Source organism: Paralichthys olivaceus, chromosome 13 (assembly GCF_024713975.1).
Source record: "Paralichthys olivaceus isolate ysfri-2021 chromosome 13, ASM2471397v2, whole genome shotgun sequence".
Lineage (NCBI taxonomy): Eukaryota > Metazoa > Chordata > Actinopteri > Pleuronectiformes > Paralichthyidae > Paralichthys > Paralichthys olivaceus.
Genome location: NC_091105.1, coordinates 16,016,627 through 16,042,873, shown reverse-complemented (window position 1 = coordinate 16,042,873; position 26,247 = coordinate 16,016,627). Strand labels below are relative to the sequence as shown.

The following is a 26,247-nucleotide window of genomic DNA, read 5'->3' as shown; positions in this document are numbered from 1 at the left end:
CAAAGAGCTCATTCAGTGTTAATTCAGAGAGAGAAATGAAGCTTGTGTCTGAAGGGAAAGAGTCAAAGCTGGAGGGTAGGGGGGGGGGGGTTTAACATTATTTTGTGAGACAAACTCTGAAATGCTCTTAGCATGGGAGTGAGAGGGCATGGAGTTCAGAGGCGAGGCCAGAAGAAGTCATGATTCAGCAAAGTGAAACTCCAGTGCATGATGAGCAGGAAGTTTTGACAAACATCAAAAATAAATAAAAACGTTAAAACTTTTCTTCTAATTTCATACATTATTCCCTCTATGGTACTTTCTTTCTTGGAGCACCTACCGACTCTGTGAGCTGTCTGACACGGTTCCGCAGTCAGCCGACCTTTCCTGTCCCTGAGAAGGTAGTGGAAACGGAACAACATGGTCAGACCGGCCATGTTCAGTGTCACAGATAACCATTCAAAGTGTATCTAGGTGACACAAAGGAGATCCCAAAAAAGAGCAATGATCCCGGATACTGTAACTCGTGAAAAGAAAAGAAGCGCACAGTTGCTGACTGAGTTTCGTTGACCGCGAGCGGAGAAGTGAGGTCTGTCCTGCTGTTCTGTGTATATGTGAGCGAGCCAGGTCACATATCTAACTGATCCTGCTGGAATAAATAACTGAGAAGGATTGTCACCTCTTAGAGACAGACGGGGGGTGGTGAGTGACTCAGCTGTAACAAGGATAGAGATGAGAGACAGTGTAGGTCAGGACTCTGCAGCTGTAAATGTCTAGCTGTGTATTTATCATAACACCTGTGTTATAATAACCTCCAGATGTACTAGGAAAAGATTGGGCCTGAGGCAAACTACATATTCTTTTGAAGTAAAAAGAAGTAAAAACATCCCCTGCAGCAAACAGCTATTTCATTCACTTAAACGGTATTTGTGGGATATGAAACGTACAAAGTCAGTGATCTTTTCAAACACCACATCATCTATCTAATAATTCCAAAAATCGGTCAGTCTTTTGCTCTTATATCGACTTAACATATGGCATGTGTATTCTTAGTCATGGGAGGTGCATGAAAGGTTCAATATTAATAAACGCCAAATAAACTGGCAACCAATGTTCTGTAGCAGCGATGGGTGGGACTAATCAACTTAAGTGGCTTTGATCACGATATCAGTAGCATTCCCAACAATGGCAAGAACAACTGACTCTCCAGTTCATGGTTCTGTGTTCCGAGTCAAGCTTCACCAAACTTTGATTAAACAGGTGAACAGCCCTTTGTGCAGCAGCGGTGGTGCAGCTTCAGGGTTCTGTGGACTGAGTCCTGCAGCTGGTCTTGACTCACCATGGCTCAATTACTGCACACAGAGAGAAAGCTGCAACCAGTGTTACCACAGACAAACCAAACAGCTCAATCAACACAGGTTTAGAAAAGCACTAGTCCACTGAATATGAAAAAATGACGAGGAAAAGGTTAAAAATATCAATAATTGATAAATTGAAGAATTTAAAATCAGCTAAAGCATCTCAGTAATGAAATTATTATTTGAACGCTTTTATCCAACTTGTTGCCTAAGCATACTGTCCCACATTTCCTTCCTATACATAGAAAGGAAATATACATATTTTCCTTCTGTCATTCTCTACTCAATACTTTAGTTTTACATATTTTTACCTCTGCCAAGGAGGTTATGTTTTCTTTTGCATTGTTAGTCTATCTGTTAGTTAGCAGGATTAATATTACTTTATAGATTACCATGACACTTGAAATGATAGGGTATGGGACAGGAAAGAAATCAGGCATTTTAGGGGACTGATATCTCTAAAACCTGCAATAATAAAGGAGAATACACCAATGGGACAGTGATACTCTTTTGACCAAAACACTGAAGCTTACTGTAGTTCTCAGAGAAGACGCTCTGTGACATCCATACACTGTCTCACTGTTGCCTGTTGCATTGTTACTGTAGCAGAGATAGTGAGGGAGAATAGGAGTAGAAAGACATCGAGAGAAGCAGTGAGTGTGAGAGGGGTCGCCACCACGAAAAAGAATAAAAGCCCTTTTCAGCATCAAGCATCCATGCGCATCTGTCTGCTTGTAAGGCCACAACAGTGTATGCAGTGCAAACTCACTGGGCAGTCGGCTGAGACGCATCAACACATCAATGAAGTGGAGAGGAGGACGCTTTGTACGGCTCAGGGAACGCCATTCACCAGCTTCCTCTGGCCAAACCTAGCCCCCCGATTGTCCCGCCCGCACAACAAAACCAAGCCAATAAACCACAGCGGGCCAAATAACACCTGACAGGCGGGGTGCAGAGGAGGGGCAGGAGGGGGTGTGTGCCTCTGAGGTCCACTATGTTAACAACGGCCTCAGGAGAAAAGAGGACAGAGAAGGAAAGAGGAAGGAGAGATAGAGAGAAAGAGAGAAAATGTGCTTGAGACAACACAATGCCGGCTGTGCTTCAGGCGGTTCAGGCGGTCGTTTGCTCAAAGCAGATGGGACCGGATGTCAGAAAGTGGGAGAGGGAGGGAAAGGAAAGATGTGTTTCAACCAACAGTCTTTTTAAGCACTTTTAAATCAGCACATTAAAATTGAAGAGATAAACACAATATCACAAAAACCAAAAATGCCGAAATGAGGTTGTATATCCCCCTGCCAACCAGTGCAGATTCAGTCTATAAACATTTTATGAGGTCACGTGAACTTTGACCAAATCTAATCAGTTAATCTTTGAGTCCATGTGACAACTGGTCTAAAGTTGAAGACATTCCCTAAAGGCAGACCTGAGAAATCATGATCAAGGGGCCAAAAACATGTCCTTGACCTTTGACCACCAAAAATTAATCAGTTCATCAGTGAGTCCAAGGGAACATTTGAAAGGTTTCCTCTGAGGTGTTCCTGAGATATCGAATTCACGAGAGACAAACATATTCCACCGCTGGTGTGGAGGCATATTCTTGGTTGAGGTGAGAGTCAAAAAAAGCGAGGAAGCGATACAGGTTGATGATGGAAACTGATTTTTCCAAAACACCTTAACCTGTTGGTTCTGCAGGTTTAGATGCACGTCCTCCATCATCTCACCTTGGTTGCCCCACCCCCCCACCTCTGTATCATTACAGTGACTGACAAAAACAACACAAAATGAGTATGGGACAGAAGCAACTGTACATTCAATTACAGGCTCTGCATTTAGAGACACACAGATAAAGAGATATAGAGATGGCCTCACAATAACATAACTTAAACAGATAACGCTGGAGGAGACATCTAATGCACCACACCCAACACTGTGCACAACAAAAAGGAAACACACTCCATCAAGTGTGTGACCATGTGAGAAAAATAAAAAAACATCACCCATTTCACAGCAAAACTGTGGTCAGACAAACCATGACCTCAGCTGACAGCAGCTTTAACAGAGCAACAGCTGAGCTCTGATAATAGGATTATTTACTCCCACGAACAAAACTCAAATTTAACACGTTGATTGACTTAAAACACAGTCGGTAATACAAGTGCTGTGTTGTGATGAGGCTGGGTTGTATACTCTTTAGACTTGCTCTGTAATTTCATGGACATAAAGCATCTGGGAAACACATCTGCGGCCAAATAAATAAATACAAGGGACAGTGAAAACAATACAGCAGTGATTTAGCTTCTTTTCTTTCCTGTGTCTGTTGATGTGGGAATGAAAAAACAAAGCATAAAAACCTGAAATAAAGTGCAAGATATCCGTACTTCTTTTTTATTTTATTAACAGTATCTGTGATGAATGTCTCTACCGGGGTGTTGAATGATAAGCAGGGAAATCCAACCCTGTGGTTTCCCATCCCAACAAATCCAGCGAAACAAACCAAACGCTCAGAACTGAGTCCAACTATTTTTGTGAGTGTGTGTGTGCAGACGCTTGCAGCCTTCTAAAAGCAAGAAAGTTCCTGTTTATGAGATCGGTTGTCAGAGCCGCTTCCCAGAGGATGACAAAAGAAACAGACATGCACAGATTTGGTTGTTCTTGTATGTGTCCAGACAGTCTGTGTGAATTGTTTATGAGCTGCATCCCTTTCAACTCTCCTGTCATCCTCGTCTCCTCATCTCTTCTCTTCCCCTCTTTCCTCAATCATCTCACCTGCTCTCTTCTTTCCTCAACTTCCATTTTCTTGTCCCTCAAATCCCTCATACTATTAAAACGTCTCGTCTCCAGTCGTTTCCAATCCCTCTTCCAATCTCTCCTCTCTGCTTGCCTTCTCCCTGTCTCTCAATTCCTCTGTGAATAGATTTTCACTAGACTTGTCCTCAACAAAGACTGAGGTCCTGTTGAGTACATACACCGAGCAGGGAAACTACAGGCTGTGGCTCCGCGTCTTTAAGCCAGGAGGCAGCTCGTTGATCCTGTAGGCCATCCGCTGTTATCACAGCTCGGAAAACAACGGGCGTAAGTAAACAGGGAGCCATGGAAATGTCTGATGGAATATCTGACTTTATATGCATGGCTGCCCACATGCATGTGTGCACAAACACCCAGGGGGTCTCTAAGAGGGGCCAAAAAGGTTATATGTTTGCCCCTAGCTTTAGACATTGACAGCAAAAGCTTATACTCGCTCTAGAAAAATTCCCTAATGTAAAACACTCATTTGCATGTACACAAAATTATACTTTGCAGGGACCAAAATAATAAATAAAGAAGTAAGTGGGAGTGTGTTTGCAGCTTGCCAGTTGATTTACAACAGTGTTTCTACAGAGGGAAATATTTCACACCAATTTAGACTGTGGAGCAACTCCAGATCTAATCCCATCTAGTTGTTTTCATATTTTGTCGGGCTCCTGAGTGTCTCTAACCATCCTGTAAGAGAGGAGGGGGCGGGGTTAGTGAGGGCTGAGAAAGATGGATAAAGGAGAGAAAATGAGAAGAATAGAGAAAAAGAGAGAAACAAACACCACTTTTGACTGGTTTGTGTCTGGTCCCAATTTAGGATGCTCTCCTCAAGCCATTTAATTGAAGGCCTTTTTATGACGCTGAGGCCTCAGTCAGCTCCGGGCAAACAACACATGACCACATCTGAATCCGGGCTCCACCCTGACTGCATATAGATATATACCATACACAATCATGCTGTGTGCTTTCTGCTTTTATCTGCAGGATTCGTCCAGAGGAAGAAATAAGCTGGAAGTGTTAAATGTTAAATCACAAACAGCACAGAATGTTATTCTGAGGAGAAAGAGAGAGCGTAGGGTGGATACTGACTCATTCCCTCCCTGTAGTCTTTGTCTTGCACAGTAGGGGTCACTGCAAACTCGGATCAGTTGTACATGGGGAGATAAAACCATAATCTGTAGAATAACATAGCATCTACTACGTCATCAGCAGCTTTCTGGAGGATCATCTTGTAGTGTGATAGATTCAGTCAAGCAAAAACGCTCCCTAATACACCATAACTCTAACCTCTTCAAATCTGATCCTGCTCGGAAATAGAGTGTTACTCCATCTCTGCAATTACAGGGTTAATCTGAATAATCTTGGTATCTATGTAAAGGTAGCACATGTGCAATTTCTGCAGAGGTAAGCTATAGATGTTACTAGGTCAGAGTAAATTAAGAAGTACACAACATAATTGAATGATTTCCTCTCAGCTTAAATTTTTTTTAAACTGAACAAGTATGAAACCCCTATGAAATTATGCAGTTGTATCATAAAAGCACAGAAACAGTGTTTATCATTGAGACTTTATAGTATCTGGTTCAGAAAATCTAGTCAAAAAAGCTGACAACTCATCATCAACAGACATGTCTATTATAGAAATCAGAGTTGTTTATCTGATCAGTGTTTCTGCTCTGAGAATGTATAATTTTGACAACATTAAACATCTTCTCTAAAGATGAGAGGAAAGCAACTGGAATAAAACGAAGGAAGCATCCCAACATCCCTGACCCTGATACTCCCATCATCCAGCTGCAGATGAATCCATATTGGCAGGCTGCTTAAATATTAAATACTTATGGGTCACCACACTTTTTTTTCCACGGCCAAGAGCCTCATCTCTCAATGTCCACGCACACAAGAGAAGGTTTCAGGATATCATTGGGAGGAAGAACGGATTATTTTCTCATTTCATCATCCTTGAGATGTTGTAGAATAAGAAACAGTTGGTATGATGTAAAAAAAAAAAAAAAACAGTGCAGTGACATCAGGGATTCTAATAACCTTCATGCAGGGATTTCTGCAGCTGGGCTGCATTGAAAGCATATGCATCTCATTTTATGTTTTATGCTACTATGACCTGCTTACCCTGATGGATGAAGCTACTCATGCCTTGAAAGACTTACTAGTGAATTCAGTGGTTTAAACGTACAATGTGTAACTTCAGCCACAAGGGGTCTTCAATCAAAATAAAAACAAAAGGCCTAAACATCGTGAATCAGTGTGGGATCATGGGAGTTGTTGTCTTCGCCACCGTGGCTGAAAATCTACCTAACGCAACTCCAGCACAAATCATGCTCACGGATGAGCTGATGTATTGAAATTATGTTCACATTACGCAAAAAATCGCAATGAATAACTGATCAAGCAGAGGAAGAAAAAAAAGCAGAGTAGCTACCTGGCTAACAGTGTGTTTAACCTTTGTCATGTGTCATTTACCCCAGAAGTTAAAGCAGATATGATGCAATTAAAAGGAGACCAAAATGGAATGTCACAGAACCAAGATTTCTGTTGGTTTGAACATTGTTGAAAATATTTTGGATAATGTAAGTACACAAGTCAACAATATTTATAGAATACTTCTAGTCAATTTTATAAGTTTTAATGAAGAATTGTTGCATGCACCAAATATGCTCTTTGAAACTGCTTCTTGTTTCTTTCACATCTTTAAAAATAGATAGACAAAGAGAGGTCAACATGAACTATAAGCATAATACTCTAATACTACTAATACTAGGAGAAGATGTGAATGTAATGGTGTAGTCCTGAAGAAAGAGGCTCAGGAAACAAATGGCTCCAGAGTTTGATTCTTTATAGAGAATGTTTAACATTTAACTTTCTCATTAAAAAGGACAAACACTTTGAATATTTTGCTAATTCTCTACAGCGGCCCAATATACACATGCTCTATTAGAGGGGAAACAAATAAGCCACAGGAAGCTACGAATTTCAAGTTACTGTTTGGTTAACTAGAACTAGACTCATTATTCATATATAACATGTGAGTCATATTTAGACTTAAAGGTTCAGTGTGTAGAATTTTGTTATTTCTAGTGTTACATGTTGCAGCTGAACACCCCTCACCTCACCCCCCCCCTTCCAAATATGAGAGAGTATTTGAATATAAAGGGCCTTTTCTGGGGTAAAGAAAACTACAATTCATACAATTTAGATGAAACGAATTAGTGAAAACATCATGAGGATTATTCTACATTAAATTTCTGCCAATAGATCCCATTCACCTAAATCTTACACACTGGACCTAGAAGTAATTAGTTTGACTCTGTTTATTGTTTACTCTCTAGTTTTCAATTTTTATAAATGAAATGAAGCTCAGTCAGATCAAATGATCAAATCTTGTACAGCTGTATACACCACCCTGTGCAGTCACATTCAATTTCCCTCAGAATTGTATCACTTGAGTCATTATATATTATAGGACCTAAAACAGTTCACCAGTGCTTGAACCTATTAAGCTGTTGTCAGACGTGTCCTGTGGAGGATCTCTGTGGAGATTTGGGTCCAGACTTTCTCCTGAGTTTTCCTTTCTCACACAAGAACAAAACAGCAGGAGATTCTCTGCTCAAGACTTGTGCACAACAGCAACTGATTCTCCGCAGGATTCATGTGAGGGGTGGTGCAGCAGGCAGAGGCCGGATCATGTGACGTTGTTGACAGCACATCGACAGCACAATCTGCTCTCATCCCCACAAACTCTCTTGACGTCTTTGTTTTCTACATTGTATGGTACCACTTTTTCACCTGCAGATATTTATATTCTTTCTTTTTTCTGTTGTATGTTGTTGTTGTATTCTACATTCTTTCTGCTGACTTTCCACTATGGGGCCAGGCAGAGAAAAGTCCAAGGAAACTCTGGGGGCTCTCACTGACATTGAGTTCACACATACACCTTCAGTGCATGTCTTCAGTGCATGTCTGTTAGCTAGGAAGCATATCACTGTGTAACTGACATTACTGAGTCTGACTCATCTCTACTTGTGCTACTGTTAAACACTGTTTTAGCATTCGCCAGCATCATCCTGCAAATGTCACTTTTGGCCTCAATGGCTGTGGTTCAACAAAAGTCAGTTTGAAACATCCAACCATCTATTAACTACACCACTTATTGTGTAAGGGTCGCAGGAGAAGCTGTGCCAATCCCAGCTGGCATTGGGTGAGAGGTGGGGAACAACCAGGACATGTTGCCAGTTAATCACAGGGTCAACATAGACAACACTCTCATATTCACACCTTTGGACAATTTAGTTGTCAATTTACTTCAAAGTCCACACAGAGGGACCAGAGTTTGAACCAGGAACCTTCCTGTGAAGCACCAGTGCTCAGCCATCACAGGTTCACATCTTCACTGTGTGATTTGTGGCTGGGATTACAGCTCAAGAGTGCAATAATATCTCTAAAACTGAAACAGATTTGTCTCATTTTTTGAGAACTACTGAACAATGTGATGCCAACATAAACCAATGATGACAACCAAATCATCTGTTCAGCCCCTCCGAGCTGTTACCCACCCCCCTCGGCCCTGATGTAAACACTAACCTTGCATGGGGAGAAGCACATGACTCGCATGCATTCATTAGTTAGCTGGCAGACAGAAATAGAGCTGTTATGATGCTGTCAGAAAGTAGCTCTAAGTATAGAGCAGAGAGCTTGAGACCAACAAATGTCACTGTATGCATTTCAATAACATGACATAAGCATGAAACACTACGTAGATCAAATATAAACAAAGTGATCATAGAGTAGTGATTTAATTATAATAATATAACCTGATGTCAAGATATTGCAAATTCAGATGTCATTCCTCTGAAAAGTGGCCTACATTGTTGCTGAGACAATTTGTTCTCCAGTTCATGTTAAATTATTCAGCAACTGTCACTGTAAAATCATACTCACAAGGTCCAGCAGACATGATCTGGATGGACATGTCTTCAGCTCGTCTCTGCTCCCTCTGCATTCAAACCCAGCCAACTGACCAATAAAGCAAGCAGCACGACAGCCCGGGAGGATTTCCATCCATGCACGATCTTCCAACGGATAAAATACTTGTTCTACGAAGCACGCAAGTTCCTCTCCATCATCCCGACTGCTTCAAGTGATCACCTTCAATAGGTGTCACCTTTCGTAAATGGAATTCATTCTCACACTAACTGCATCTACTGCTAAAGAGTAATTATGGATATAATATTCTTAATAAAAAAGGAGGGAAATCAGCATTAGTTAAACTCCATATATAAATATATTATTTCTGCCTGGGATGTCACAGCAACAGTCAAACTGCCACGCTGCTGCTTAGGATGAAATATCTATCTTTAATACTCCAACATGAAAATAATGAGAATCGTATTTTCCCAGATGTGACGATGCTCCCACCGCCACACAGTCCTACATCATATTCCTCTTCTGAATGAATCAATGAATGAAAAACAAATTTTAGCTCCTGCAGCAGCACAGCCGTCAAACACTGCACATATGTCCGTAGGTGGGGATGGAGAGGGCAATGTGGTGATATTCCCCCTGTCCCTGGAGCAGCCAAGTATCCTTTATATCCCCTCGAATCAAGGAGCGACCAGCACACACACACATACACATCTTCCCCCGACCGCCCCACCCATTCTGGCTTGGCCCCTCCCCACGTCGGTCGTCTCAAGCAAGCGATTGGCTGACATGTGGGGGAGAGGTTGACGCCGATTGGACGGGTGGTGGAGCGGAACTCAGCTTTCCCCCATGCATCAGTGCTCTCCAGGAAAAGACCAGGGTTGGAGAGAGAGAGGGAGAGAGAGAGAAAGAGAGAGAGAGGACAAAGATGATGATGTGAGAAATAGGAACTAAACCAGGGCTGGAGGGGGAGGGGGGAAGAAGAGAGGTGTAGAGAGAGAGAGATAACGAAGAGAGGATAAACTGGAAAAAAGAGAGCTGGATGAAAATGATCAACATCTCACTGCACATCTGTATTTTATCCAAAAGGTTTACATGTACAACATCCCAGAGAGATATCACTATTAGAATTTATTTTCACCACATCTTGCGGGATGGAATCATTCTGATGTGAATCTGATGTTGACGTTGCAGCAGAACACGCTGTCTTGACTTCGGGGGAAACGCAGCCCACAACAGATGGAGCCTATCAGCATACAGCAGGGTGGTGTGTTTACGTATCTAACGTGTGTGTGTGTTTGTGTAGAGAAGGGCAGGGTTCAGCTATGCATGGTGATGAGGAAAATCATTATTGGTGAACCCGATCAGTGAGTCTGTGCTCAGTGAAGGTGTTTAATGTGTGTGTTACTCTTTTCTTCCTACAGGGCCTTAATATGGATTATGCATCTTGTACATGTATTGCATAAGACTCTGGGTGAGCAGTACTATTATGCACGCACTCATCTAAAAGGAGTATAGTGGGCTTTAAAGGTAGGACAGTAATGTGACTAATACGAGTGACATTCTTAAAAAATACGAGACTATATAAGATGATTGATTTTATCAGTTGTAAATGGCTTGCTGTTGCTTTTGATGTGCCATGCATTATTTAATCTGAGTTAATTGTATTTATACAATTATATTTAATATTATTTCAAGTATTTGAATGTCAAGAGGGAATAAAGAATACATTGTCGTTATTTGCTAGAGTTTACAGTGATATGCTTTATCAGTTCTTTCTATTATTTTTTTGCCATAAGCAATTACAGACATAGCAGAGTTTGCAAGTGAGCCAAACATGAAATTAATACTTAATATAATAATAAACTCATTTCCTATCATTTTAATCAATATAATGTTTGGTTACATGACAAAGAGCTTGATTCATTAGTAACATCTCCATTGAAAGAGCCTGGAACTTTGTAAATGCAGAAATTGAGAATTTTCAAGCTGTCTATTGCTCTCATTACAAAATGTGCATGTTGTTAATAAGTTTTTTTTTAAAGAAACTTTTTCACCCCTGTTAAGAACTGATTGTCTTGTTATTTGCAGCCACAGGAAACATTGCTTAGCCAAACAGATATCATTATACTGATATCCTGTGACAGGAGGATGCAAGCTGTGCTCTTCCTAAAACCAACACAGCCAGTGTTCTACAGCAGGATCCAATTAAGGCCTCCTGCACACAGACACACACACAAACTAGGCGAAAAGGCACACACAGAGGTCAGGATGCACATGCATGTCCAAAGACACACAAAGGTGCACACAGACACACTCAGCAGAGTCCAGCTGTCTCTGTGTAAGACATCACAGGAAGTCTTCCCGGCTTTCCTCTCATTTATCCCATCTCCATTGTGTGTGTGTGTGTGTGTGTGTGTGTGTGTGTGTGTGTGTGTGTGTGTGTGTGTGTGTGTGTGTGTGTGTGTGTGTGTGTGTCTGTATGTGTGTGCGTGTGTTTCATAAGTTATCAAGAATTTGCATTTTTACTTAAATATAATTATTTCATGAATAACAATATAACAAAAGTCCTATATATGATCTAGCGCTATAATGCTTCTGCATTGCACAAGCACAGTGAGGAGGTACAAACAAAATTGATCTACCTCATATTTGTAAAATGTTTTACTGTTTATCAAGTGTTTTTCATTCTCAATATCAACTGGTATGAACATTTTAATCTTGACATTATTTTTCACCATATCCCCCAGGCCTAATTTAGAGCTTATCATGTAATGAACACATGCCAGTTAACACTGTAATATCCTGATCCATATTAAAAGGTCAAAAGGTTTTACTACCCTGCCTTTTCCAATTATAGAATCTGATGCCAACCTCAGACATACTACACAAACTTTCATTTTTCTTGCAGTAAAAGCTTCACTGACAGCAATCAGGTGTAAACCAATTCAACACTCTATAGACACAGTGGCTGGTGAGAACTTGTACATAAAACATGCTTCCATGCAAATTATGGTTGCTACTTGTCTGATTGCATGCATGCATGTGAATTAGGTGAGAGCACCTTGTCTAATCTTGTGGTATCAGGCGAGCCACGATCAAATGATGCTGGGCCAATCTAGTTAAGCCATGATGTTAAACAGACATCTCATGTGTTTTCTCCACCGAGGTAACTATGGCCAACACTCATCTTATTTCTACTGATTTCTCTCGTCCATCCTCTGCCTGTATATCAATGTTTTTATGAGCTTTAATGTTTATTAAGGGTTCCTGTTTATCACAAATTAAGCATTTAAAGGTTCAGTGTGTAGAATTTAGTGACATCTAGAGATGAAGTTGCATGTTGCAGCTGAATACTCCTCATCTCACCCACCCCTTAAAGAAAACAACAATTCATACAATTTAGATGATTACACACCAGTGACACATCGCTAGGATTATCTTATATTCAATTTCTGCCCAAAAAATCATTTTCATCTATATATCCTACACACTGGACCTTTAAAACACTTCTCAGAAATATAACCAGTTTCCAACAGAGAAAAAGTAAAAAAAAGAGTGAAAACAGTGAGAAGAGAGTGAGTAAACAAAATTCAAACCATCACAACCCCACACACACGCACACGCACACACACACACACACACACACACACACACAGTTGAGTTTTCCACACCCTGGCCTCAGCAGGGAAGAGTAAAAAACAAAAATCCAATGAACTCCAGAGAAAACCACTTCCTCCGCTTCTTAGTGTGTGTGTGTGTGTGTGTGTGTGTGTGTGTGTGTGTGTATTTGTGTGTGTGCCTGTGTATGAGTGAGCATGCTTGCATGCCTGCCTGTCTACCCGCAGTGCACATGGTGAGCATTCAAAGCCCAATTCAATAGGAACCTCACAGTGAGCTCAGTATGGGCAGAGATGAGAGACTGAGTTCACAGCTGAATTACACTGAGCAGAAACATATGGAGCAAAGGAAAGGACGGGACGGCAAAGCAAAAGACAGGAGAAAAAAGAGGAGTAAATGAAATACCATAGTTGTCTATGCCTTTTTTAACTTCCTATTCCTTTCATCTGGCTCATGTTTCTCTCCATCCACATTAAAATATTCATCTGTTTTTTTCAGCTAGAAAGACCCAGACTGCAAATACTTGTCGTCTAATTCACCATCCTCTGCACGCTTAATATCATTAGTGCAGCAGACATCAGAATCAAAATGACTGAACTGAGCATTTAGCTAATGTTGCAGATTATCTTGGACTGAAAGCCTGAGTATATCTGGGGACCGGTTCAAATATTTATGTAAGTATGTTTAGTATGTAAATCCATGTGCAGGCCAACAGAGTTTGGGGACAACTTGTGATTTTGTGTCGTCTACTAAAAATACATCCAGATTGTAAGCCACAAAAGTGCTGCAGCTTTAGTTTGATCGCATGTGCAAAGCTAATCCAGTTTTTGTTATGATAATGTAAACTGGCGACACTTCAAATTAATGTGGATATATTGTGATTAATACATTTAAGCCCCTTTTCAAAAGGTCAAAAAACTAACAAACACCCACTAACATCTGGAGTTTGTCTGCAAGGGAAGTGGATACGATCAATATTCACCCCAGGACAAATGACACCGTAGTAGACACCGGTTTTCATCAGCTACAGTTGTGATCAGATGGATTCATGAGATCTAGGTGAAGGCGCTAATTTCTTCTTCTTCTTTATTTTAGCAGTCTAGAAACTAACCCTGCACAATGTCATGAAATGTATTGAACTTGATTCGGGTGCAAAAGTGATCTGTTTTTCTCCATATCATGCAAAAATGCAATACACAAAACACTGGCCAGACAGCAAGGTCAGTTAGCTTTTCAGTTTCCGGGATGTTGGTGATGTCGACCATGACTCATAGGAAAAAAAACTGAAAGGCAACCTACTCGGCAATAGGAAAGTATTTTTACTCGCGTTTAAATAGCCTGCATATACCCGCTAATTTGGGGGTAAAAAAGGTATGTGTGTGTGTGTGAGATTAAAATAAATGTTCCTGTATTTAGATGCAGGATCTGTCTCGACCCCTGTGTGGCACTATGTGACATGAGCAGAACAGATGAGTGCTGACAGAGAGGTTAAGGGAGAGACTTGAGATGCAGAGACATCCCTGAGCAATGAAGTTTGACCTACTACAAGTGCATGGATTCTGTTGGTGCCTTTACAAAACATTAACCTACATTATTAGTTGGATCCACTGATGGTCACCCACTTCTCCTACATATTCTCAGCCATATCTATCCATCAGTTACTGCAAAAAGCTGGACATCAAGCATAACTGCTGTTTTATCAGCAGTGGTTTGATTTATAGTCTAGTCTAAATCTGCAGCTATAGTAACGTCCACCGCAGCTTTTGTTTTGGTCAAAGATTCCATTTTAACAGTGCAATCACTACTCTACAACATTGCTCAGCCTATCTGACTGCAAGTAACCATAGAAACATCTACATGGGCACCAAGAGATCACACACCTCTGCCAAGATAACATCCTATCTCGCCATGTTAAAGAAAGTAAAAAAAGATATCCTGAATCTGCCCATTTATCCCTATCCTGTAGTTAGTTAATTAATTTGGTGACTTGGTTAGCGAAAGCCAACTCTCTGGTGATCTACAGCTCACTTCCTCCATTGTTTTCTATATCTGAATACCACGTCATACATTATTGCTTACAATTTGTAACCCACATAGAAAAGATTGCCTCTCTGAGTAAAACAAGTGTAAATCTCCCAAAAGACAAATCACTCTCAAAACACATTGAAAAACAAGCCAAGCATAGATTAAAAACAGGAAACATCCAGTTGAGGTTCCGTCAAGTCCTTTGAAAGGAAGCAATAAAGGAGCTAAATCCAGTCCATCCCAAGGAGGAAAGAGATCATGACAATATGCATGAACATGTGTAGCTGTTACATGGAAATGGAAAATGCATCCAATACAAATATTGAATACTAATAAATACTTTTCACTATGGGAAGAATATTGTCAAAAAAACATGTTTGTATATTTGAATGTTTGGTCAGCCTTCCTGCAAGTAGGTATTCATCCAGCAATGGAGGCACACACACACACACACACACACACACACACACACACACACACACACACACACACACACACACACACACACACACACACACACACACACACACACACACACACACACACACACACACGTCCTTCATTCAGACATTAATGAAGACAAATAGCAAATGGTCTGTTGTGGCCAGCAGAACACTCCCTGCCTAAAATGTGCCAGATCAGCTAATAAACAACGATGAAAGATGCATTAGTCTTTACTCTGCACACCTGCAATTTCATGTTACACTGCAACATTAAAGCCTCAGGTAATTTGCTAAATTGACACTTAATTCAACAGCAAGTTAATTTTGTTTCAGAGTAATTGAAAATGAACAATGAACAATCAGCCATAAATGGCCACTACAACCTGATTACCCCTGAAGCTCGTGAGTTTCTGGATTATTAAAAAGAGAATATGGAAAGACGCCACTGCAGCAGCCCTATTTTTTTGTGATTCAGCCTCAGGGATAAGGTTCACTGACGTTTTGGGCAAAAGGCTGGTGCACAAGATTTGGCTGGCACATGCTAAAATCATTTCCCATTAACACCCACTCAGATTCTGGCACATGTTGATAATAGGCATGGCTGTAAATTGAAAAAACTTCATCCCTGGATGACCCAATTGGAAAACATCAGGTCAAAACTGTGTCAAACACATGGGGGCTCACAGAGTTAAATGGAATGCTGTTGACTAATGTTTTGTCGAGAAGTCACAATAATTTGCTGCATGTGTCTCACGTCCTCTTTCTACACACTAATGCTCGCATGAGAACATATTTTTTTAAATGTTATGCATCCATTCACGTGCACCTCCTGCCAGTTTATCGGGCACAGATTACACCAATCCTTTCAATGTAAATCAATCTTTTTTTATGGAAAAGCTCCAGACACTTTCAATGCATTTTGGGTCCAAGAGAGATTAACCTTCATATTCTATGGCCAGAGAACCAGGCCCACGTTCATTTCGGTTTAATCTATGTGCATAACCTAATATGGGCCGATTTACAGCCCCACATGTGCCCCAAAACAAGTCACCCTTGAGAGTGACTCAGTGCATTTTTAGTATGCATGTCCTTGGGGTATTAAGGATGTGAAACCACAAGGTCATAGTTGCTCCTCTGCCACAGGGGAGCTTAAGTCCAATGGGATTCAACCCAGTTGAGCTTTGATGGAACATAACATTTTACTTTAAGTGGGCATGGTACATGGTGTTCTTGATGTTTCAGCTCTCTATCCTCACACATACACACACAAACACAGTATCTTATCTATGGGAGTGTTTTGTGTCTGCTCCAGAAGTTTTCCTTCTTGCCAAAGACACAGTTCATGGAGCTCTGAAGCTTCCGAAAACACAAGCGTCATTGGTTTCCCACTTTCTGTTTGATGTTGCACATATTAGATCAAGTGCATTGACTGACGTGACTGGTAAGACAGCCAGATCAGATACTGGGCAATAAACAGATCATGTGTCCTCTTACCTGAGGTTGGACCTGGGCCATCCAGCTTGGATTCACATTTTGGAAGAGAGCAATCTAAGAAGAGGCAGAGAGATACAACTTTAGAGAAAGGACACAAAGAGTGATACCTCAACCCTAGCCATGTTTTAGTGTCAGAAATCAGAGCTTTGTGTCTGCAAGGGATAAATGAGAGAGTGAGCGGGCGGTTGTGGAGCAGCTCTTTGATCAGTGTCTGAATGGTCCCTCACTGAGATTAAGCACCATTAGACATGCTGCACGCAGATGCATGTGTAGATGCACATACTATTTAGCGGATAGAGAATTTTTATAAATTCAACTTCAGAATCAAAATGTTAGTTATTGTGAAGATCTCAACTATAGATTCACATTTCTTTGTGCTTTCTTCTTTCCCATATATCCTTACACTCACAAACACATTCCCTCCCACACACACACGAACAGGCTCATGCATGACTGTCAGTGCACCGGCTGATAAAGTCAATGAATCATTTAGATGCAGACTACGGTAGATGTATGTATCTTTTAATGCCTGGGGAATTTTCTTGAAGGGGAGATGTAATGTTGAGTATTCAGGCAGACTTGTTAAAAAGCAGAGCTGTGTGTCTGCCGCTTGCTATTCGAAGCTTGTTACGCTGGAGCGCAGACAACGCTGGCCTGAAGAGCAGTGCTGGACTCAGTGACGTCATTGGGATTGATTGATTCATTATGGGCATAAGGTCAAATCACTGCATTTATTTTTTTTCCTCCCTTCAAGTAAAAACCTGATGTGGGAAGTGTTCCATGCCGACTCTACTTAATTCTTTTTTTGGACTGACAAGCGTCATGTATTTGACAAACTGTCTTTCTGGTTCACTCAGTGGGACACTATAAAGTGGCACGAGATAACAGAGAGGAGAGACGGGGGTAAAGGGACAGGGGCAGCTTAGCTCTTCTTCGCTCTGACTTCTCCTGGCTGCCTCTCTGAAAAGAACAGCCTGGCATATGCTCCTGCCTTGCGAGGATTACAGTAAGCACCTGTTCAAACACTGAATGCTTCATTTTATGTAGTGTAGTGTGGATGAGGTGTTTGGTCCAGTAGTGGGGAGTGATTGACCTCTTAGAGAATTTCAGATCCTTCAGATGTGTTGCCATTCATGTTTTGTTTCCAAATGCAGTTTAAATCTTAGAACGTGAAAGCAGGTACACCTTTTGCAATTGTGAATGTTCATCATTCTCAGTGTTAAGTCATCTTATCAGAATGATGCACAAGGACTAGATACTGTCTTGGGGGAAGTCATGGTCAGCATATGCTACCAGGCAGGCATTAGTTGGCAACATGGTTATATGAACAGTGAAGGAGAAAAGGGAGAAGTAATCTTCTACCAAATAGGGCGAAAGTAAGAAACCACCAGTCAAAGATAAGTGACAGAGTTTTCAGTTTTGATCAGGAACAAGCTGTGAGGAAACTGAAAAGAGACTAAAAACCTCCTCATCTAAAATCCATCTGTCTTTAGAGGATAAATAACTCAGATCTTATTCAAACTATTGATAAAAACTTGAGAATTGTTCCTGGAGCTTCAGTCAACATGAGGCATCTAATATTGCTCAATGGAAAACACCATAATCCTAATAGAGCGAGAATGAGTCAGAAGGGGGTAAAAAAATAGAGTGCATATGTTCACCGAGGCTAATGCCCTATCCCGCCATGTCCAAAAAAAGAATTCAGATCGGCACCAAAATTTAATGGGTTTTTCCTCAGGGTATGTCACTATCCTCTACAAACTTTTAATGGAAATTGGTTCCGTAGCTTTTGCATAATCCTGTTGAATGACAAACAAATAAGGTCCAACAGTCCCCTAATGAAACTACATCTAAATTAGTTAGCTCTGGATCTGAACCAAATTGCACAAACTCAAAAACATCAGTACTCTTTTTCTTAATCAAGATCCATGAATTATTCTGTGAAAATTCTTGAAACAAATACCTGATCCGAATTTGCACCAAAATGCATTCTTCCTTGGATTATGCCCCACCACTACATAAATTATTTGGAAATCAAGTAGTTTTTTGCATGATTCAGCTAACAAACAAAACAAATCGGTTTTAATGTTTTAATGATGTATACTTTTAATGACTTTTTTTTAATGTTTTTCTTTTTAATGTTTCTCCTTTTAAATGTTTCACTTTTTTGCTTTTATCTATGTACGGTGTCCTTGAGTGACAAAGGCGCCTTTGAAATAAAATGTATTATTATCATTATTATTATTATTAAACTAACAAACAAATCCAGACAAAACCATAGCCTCCTTGGCAGAGCAAAGGCCTGTTTCTATTAAAAAAGTGAAATGGTGCCCTTAATTGTTTCAAAGTTTCGTCTTACAGTAGTGAAGTGTGAAACATCAAATTCCTTTGATTTTCTTTGATGTGACATTCAGTATTTTAACTGCAATAAGCTTCAGCTTGAATTGTGTGTGAATCATTTACCAAAACAATAAACAGCAGTTACCACAGTTACAACATTGCAACAAAAATCTGCTGCTTTTCTTCTAAACCGGGACCAATTTGAAAGTAGGTACATCTGCGAGCCAATACAGTAGGATGGGGATGTTGAGCTTGATCCTCAACCTATTTTATCCAAAGCCAGAGAGGCCAAGCGGCAGTTTAGCCTTCCTAAGCCAGAGGAGCACTGGGCTGGCACTGTTCACGCGACAGCGATCACAGCCTGCTGCCGTCTTCAAAGCAAGACGGAATGTTAGCGAGTGTGTGTTTTTGTGGGAGAAATAGACTGCACAGTCCCTTTTGGACAGACTGCGTGCAGCTGTTGACAGAAGACAAGCACTATTGGCGGCACGCACAAGATCACACATGTATGCAAACACACACACACTGCAGGCTGTGCTTTGATTTTACCCATGCTGAGTTCATGTTCTGCTTTATTAAAACTTTTTGCTTTTGTACTGCTGAAATAAGACCTTAGCTTATCTGCTAAAAAAAGTAACACATGCCATTATGTGCAGAAAGCACACTGAAGTTCACAAGTCTGGTTTCTAAAGATGCATGTATGTATTTGGACGTGTGCAACAGTGTGGGAAAATAAAATTGAAAGTTACTGCAACAATTCTATCCCACATTTTAATTGCAAATATGAAACTAATGCACAACTGAGAATGAAGTTGTCTGATCCTTGTTATGCACTCTATACAAGAACAGAAACTGGCTTGCTAATCAATATTATGAATGAAAAAACATGACACACATCCTGACACTTGACACACTGCACCAACGTCTCAAGGGGGAAGCTCTTAAAAAGCAGTATGTCTCAGAACTCAAGAGGGGGGCATGGCCTCACAAGTCTGTGGCTGCTTTTTCAAAGCGCTACTCATGAAAAAATGAAAAAAGAGGCCCAACACATTGTGGGAGGCTTGTGACTTCAAATCTCAGATCCAGATGCTTCCTTGGTTTAAGATGTCAATCTGGGGGAAGTCGGGGAGGACTGAAGCATCTGCTCCGGGAGCAGAAAGAGAGCGGTGAGAGGTCAAGGAGGAAAGAAATAGGAATGTAGAGGAATTAAATTAATATGTATTTATTTGGTGGTCTCCAAACGTTAGAAACCTCATAATGATCATAATCAAAGTGAAAATAATAACTGTGGTCAATGGCATTTACTGCCACCTGCCTTATTTACTGGAACAGTATGATGATGATACAGTACTATAAAAATGCTTATGCCTTATTAACTACAGCCATAAAACATGTTATTGTTTGTCTGTAGGCTCCGACTTAATCACTCCCCCCGATATGATTACGAATATATGATGGGAATGATGAGCAAATACGTGTAACGCCCCCGTCGGAGTCTACAGGTGGATGGTGGGGTGGTGGAGGGGCTGAAGCAACTGGCAGAAATACTGACGCAGCAGCAGGGAAAAGCAAAGGGGGTGATGGGAAGTTTTGCTTAAATTGACCACCTATAATACATGGTGGGTAAAAAATACCAGCATTGGAAATGCTGTCAATACCTCCAAAAAGGCTGTGCGAGTATAGAAATCTATGCGATTCGACACCACATAGTTAGTTTCACCCAGATAAACCTGCTATTTTCACTTTCTCTTTGCCGCTCCAAAGCAGCAATTGCACTGTACTCCCATTGGGGAGTACTGGTTTTAGGGCGGTGAAGAAGTGATTTGCAGTAGTGTAACGTTAGCCGGAGCTATCTTAAATATAATATATAATTTGGCAATATTTCACATGAGGTTTCCTTTTTGAGGAGAGGCCCTACTATTACCAATTACAACATACAACAGAATGATAGCAACAATCACTTTCATACAGGTTTAGTAGCATACAGTTTTTAAAATTCATTATGTAAGTTCATATTTTTCAAAAGCACTGGTTAGATCGGTACTAGGTATCTCGCTATATGCAAAGCAAAGGTATCATAATCGGTATCAGGAAGGGGAAAATTATAATGGAACATCTCTAGGTAGAAGAGAAGGAAGGTATGCATTGTGGTGGCTTACTGGGAGACCTTTACATGAATATATGACAACCCTGAGCGGAGGCAAGGTATGAGGTAATGATGGAGGGCCGTGTGGGAGAGGAGTGGAGGAGGTGATGAAAGGAATGATAGAACGAGTGGGAGTCTGCAGTTGACTGATAGAAGTTTCTCTCTTATCAGATGAGGGATTTGTAGGAGACACATGGACCAGCCCACAGCCTATTTTTATGACCCACAATCCTTCCGTGTCTTCATCCCTTGCTCATTCGCCCCTCATCTCTCCATCCCCCTATTTCTTGCTTCCATGGCCTCAAGCAATGTGGGTGGGATGCACTGATTTATACCTCTGTGCATGTGTGCATTTCGTGTGTGTATATGTGCATGTGTGAGGTAATGAAGCTGTCCCACAGGCCATATCCGACAAACACATTACCAACCTATTTGAAATTCCTGATAATCGACCAGGCTACCAACCAATATCTTTCATGTACATGGAGGCCTATTCGACTGATTATAACCATGATGACTGGATGTATACATATCAAACTAACCAATGTAGTTTTAGAGCCCAAACTGCAGCAGTTCTATGTTCATCACTTGCATACATTATTGAATAAAAATGATCTCGGAGACTGTATTTCTTCAATCTGTCCAGAAAATGAGAACCAGCTTCATTCGACTTTAACCAAACTGGGATATATACATTTCCCATTGTTTTAAAGAAAAAAACTCCAGATCTTTGTCTGTGTCTTCAACGTGACCCCTGGCATAGATGTACACAACATTTTACTACAATCAATAATTTGGCGAGATGGAAGGGGGATGGTTACATGTGTACAGACATAAAGTGTATTACAACTCCCTTGAAAGGTCAAGAGGCTCTGATGAGTGAATACGATCAATCGATGAATATGGTCTGGCTGTAAAACAGGTAATTACCTCGCTGTGCTACCTTCTTGATTGTTTTCTCCATAAAACCCTCCAATAAACACTAAGAGAGGAACCACCTATAACAAGCATCCCAACATCTGGTCCTTGTTGGGAGCATACAGTAAGCTTTTCATATAAACTCAGGAAAGGAGGAGAAAAGTGACTTATTCCCATCTGTTTCTTTTATGCATCCACTTGTTATAGGTCATGTGATCATTTGAACTTATTGATTATATATGCATCTACCCCCTGATATGTTTTTAAGAACAGTTAACAGATTTTTTAAATCTACATATAGTAGAGCCCAACCGATTTATCAGTATTTATGTTTGCATATATGGAAACTTTCAGAATTTACAATGCAAAAGCAAAAAAAAAGATGAGCATTCATTGTTAAAACAAAAAAGATTATTTATTTTCTTACTTCAAGTTTTATATATTTTATCTATTTGTGTTTGTTTTTATTAATAGCTATTTATAATACATTTGTTGGTTAAACTGTAAAAAAAATCAAGCCTCAATTACACTTATTTGCATTAAGGGTTTGATAAATACATCTTAGGAATTATTGATATTTTTTAATATATATATCAGCCACTATATTGTTATCCGATATTACTCCCTTACATTGGTATCAGCATCTGGCCCCCAAAAATCTTATAGATTGGGCTGTAAGAAATAGAATATTAACGTTTACATTGATTAAAGTTGTTTTTCTCACTTATACGGTATAAAGCAATTGCAAGTTCATGTGAAACTGAACATGAAGCTGTTGATTACCAAGCAAAAATGATTGAGCCCACCAATGAAACCCCCAAAAAGTATCATTTTTTTACAAAATAAATACTTTTTTATGATGTGGTGCCATAGGTCACAGCTACAAAGTTTTATAGAATGTAGAAGCCCTTTTTGGTTATTTTGGTGCCGCCAAATTCTGCATGCACGCACTATTACTTTGAAGGCCAACCACTTCCTGGCTCTCAGTTGTGGGATTATTACAATGACATCTGGGCATCTTCTGTTGAATTTGCAGCGTTTTACAGCCTTTGACTTTTGAATAATTTTGTGTCACTGATATTTTGGAATGATAAAAAAATAATTATTAAGAGGCTGATACTAAAACATGTTTATCGATGGAAACAATGACCTTACAATCCTGCTGGTGAACTGAAATACTGACCATTATAATATTAAGTTGTTTTTTTTCTAAAGAACCTAAAATACTTTATAATGCCAATTTTACAGTGCGAGAGATCTTTATTTTGTACTTTATCTGCCTTATAATGAACATAACATGTATCTATTTCTTTTACCATAACCGCATACTACATATTTTTAAACTACTCCTCTTTTCCTCTTTGAGTTCAATAGTGAGATGGACGGGCTCTGGTGATTTAGCAGTGAAGGCAATGCCAATCTGAGCTTATAGTCTCTAACTCTGACCAACTGCCAATTAGGCTGCCCCTGGATGCAACCATAAGGTTTCAGCCTCATGGAAAGCAGAGCAGCCTACATTTTGCAGGGTGTGCTCCACCCAAGCCTCAGCTCTATAATTTGATGAGTGAAGGCTTGTTTGTCGTTCTAAGTATGTCGTGTCTTCTTTTTTTTTTCAGAGATCTCACCCTCTTCCCTCTATCCTATATTTCCATGCATCTCTCTGTCTCTACTCCTCTCTCACTACATCCTTGTCTGTGCCTTTCCACTGACCCTTTCTCTTTTTATCAGCACTATACTAACTGTACATCCTCAGCTCTTGCACCTGCTGGAGTCCAGCCCTCGTGTAAATGATTACATAAGATTTCTGCTTGAGTATGCAAGACACAAGATAACATTGGGTCATTATGCTTTCACCGACTGTGACGGCACTGGAAGAAAAAATGAAGAATCGCTGCTCAGCGGCTCGGCGTTCATTACAGCCTGCACTGGCACAGGCTACTGGGTTCACTTTGAGCACAGAGGGAAATGGCTCACTGTGCTGTCAATACTGACATCGCCATTGGTGATGCTGATGTTTGGTTTCTATCCTCAGTGCAAGCAATTCACGAGTAATTAAATACAGCATACATAAAGAATCAGTTACTATTGTCTTTTTAGATTTCAGAAAGCTTTTTTTTCCCAATAAAAAAAAAAGCAGAGGGGTTTTCCAACCTGTCCATGACACAAGTCTTTCATAATTATTCTCTAGAGAACTACAAAGACAAAGTAGAGGTAATCACTCATGCCCCTGCCTATTAATTATTCTCCTGGTATAAAAAAATCTATTATTTAACAATGCAGACTGCCAAGACACACTTACATATATAGTTGCATGTCTGTCTGCATTAGTAATGAATAGAAACTGAAGCCAGTTTGACACAGTGAAGAGTTGATCTTTGCAACAACCCTGAGCCTCACAAACACTGGGTGTCACGACTGATGACCACAGTCTTATGACCAGTGTAGTTACGACTGAGGATATGGCTCTTGCGCAAGTCGTCACAATGCAGAATTTTAATCTCATTCCAGCATACAGTTTATTCGTCTGCTTTTATGTCAATTGAGTTTCACAGTGTAGTTCTATGCAATAATGCTCCTCCTCAGGCCCAGTAACTTCATTACATGTCACTCAAGAGACTTTTTAATGGGACTTAATACATCAAAGAGAAAATATAGCATTGTGCAGATGTTATTTTTGTTTTGCTGCAATGGCTCTATCGTGTTTAGATATATTTGACAGTGGTTAATCTAAAGATGTAATGCATCACTCAAGTGTCAACAGTGACCAAATGATTTTAGCTCATGCGAAGCTAATGGCTCTGGCTTGAAGATATAATGAGACAGCTCTGTTTTGCAAAACTTCAAAGGACATTAAGATTTGCTGAAAGATAGAAACCTGTACAGTACCTGCAGGCTTTTTCCTGTGAGCATCTAATACAGTAGAAACTTTGGGAAGTAAGAATTTCTTGACCTGGTTTTCCTGGCCCAATCAAGTTTTGCTCCAAAACTAATATTTTGTATTTTAACAGCTGTATGTTACTAACCCTGTATGGAAGTGATGATTGCTATTGTTGTTTTATGGCCTGGCTCTTGCATACAGTACACTTGACTTTTTTATTTGTGGGACTGGCGTGAAATATTACAACATTGTTGTCATTTTAGCGAGCTTTGGTCAAAGTTACACTACTGGAAATAACTTCTTCTTCTTCGCCGCCTAAAACACAGTATTTTTCAGTGGCAGTCCATATATCCACCATATGGGAAACATTTCTACTTCTGGTATCAGTATCAGAACATCTCTAACAACACTATCCTAAGTTTGAACCTGTGCCGTGGCTTACTGGGCTAGGAATAAACACCAGCTACCAACCAGATGCTGGTTAATATTTGTGTTGCGCCAGGTCAGTTTGTCCACACTACCAGCCACTGTGGCAGATAATAAACCACCACTTCAAGATTTCGTCCAGTTAGTTGGCAGAGAAAATACTTGAAAGGGAATCTCTGAGAGCAGCAGTAGCTTTGGCATTAACACAGCTTCCTGCCTTGTCTGTCACTTTTCTTTCTGTTTTCTTCTGTGAACAAGTCTAGCCAAGCTCCAAATTATTGCAGACAATACTAAACATATTTGCTGTACATCATTGTTTAACCCTATGCATATGGTAGAGTAATATAAGAAATATTTTTTTAAATATTACACAAAAATCTATTGAAAAGCAATTTAGAGGGGGAATGCATGCAGGTTATACAAGGATGGTGCTATCCTCTCTAAGGCGAACAACCTACTGATGTAGGATATTCCCTATTTGTGCAAGAAATGCTCCACTGTGAAATGATACACCACCATTCATGTCAGCCTCCCTACACCTCCTGTGCAGTCATATGGGCATTTTGCTTTGCCTTTCAGTAGATGGGAAGTTCAATCTGAAAATGTTCTTGGTCTTCCAGACCTTGTCTTGACTAATGACATTTCGTACAGTGGAAATTTCAAGTTGGAGGCGCTTTGATGTTTTTATACCCTTCAGTGCTTTGAAGACATCAACTAGCTTCACTTTCAGATCCTCACACAGTTGCTTAGAGAAGCCTCTGTTTGTCGAGTCTTAGCAAAAGGTTTATTGAAATCAACTGCTGATGATTCCAACTGACATTTTGTTACCTAATGAGTGCTGATGAGTAAACTGAGGCCTGAGGGGTCACTGAACAGTACACTAACCTA

The 26,247-nt window shown here is 40.2% G+C and overlaps 1 protein-coding gene across 9 annotated transcripts in view; it reads right to left on the bottom strand.

Moving 5' to 3' along the window:
• triob (trio Rho guanine nucleotide exchange factor b) overlaps positions 1–26,247 on the bottom strand; it is a 109,454-nt gene that overhangs the window by 78,946 nt on the left and 4,261 nt on the right. For all 9 annotated transcript variants that reach the window (XR_011245794.1, XR_011245795.1, XM_069536575.1 and 6 more), the window contains exon 2: positions 16,652–16,705. Coding sequence is in view for 7 of the 9 variants with exons in the window: in XM_069536575.1 (XP_069392676.1) it covers positions 16,652–16,705 (54 nt within the window). In the remaining 2 variants the exon portion in view is untranslated. The remainder of the gene's footprint in view (positions 1–16,651; positions 16,706–26,247) is intronic.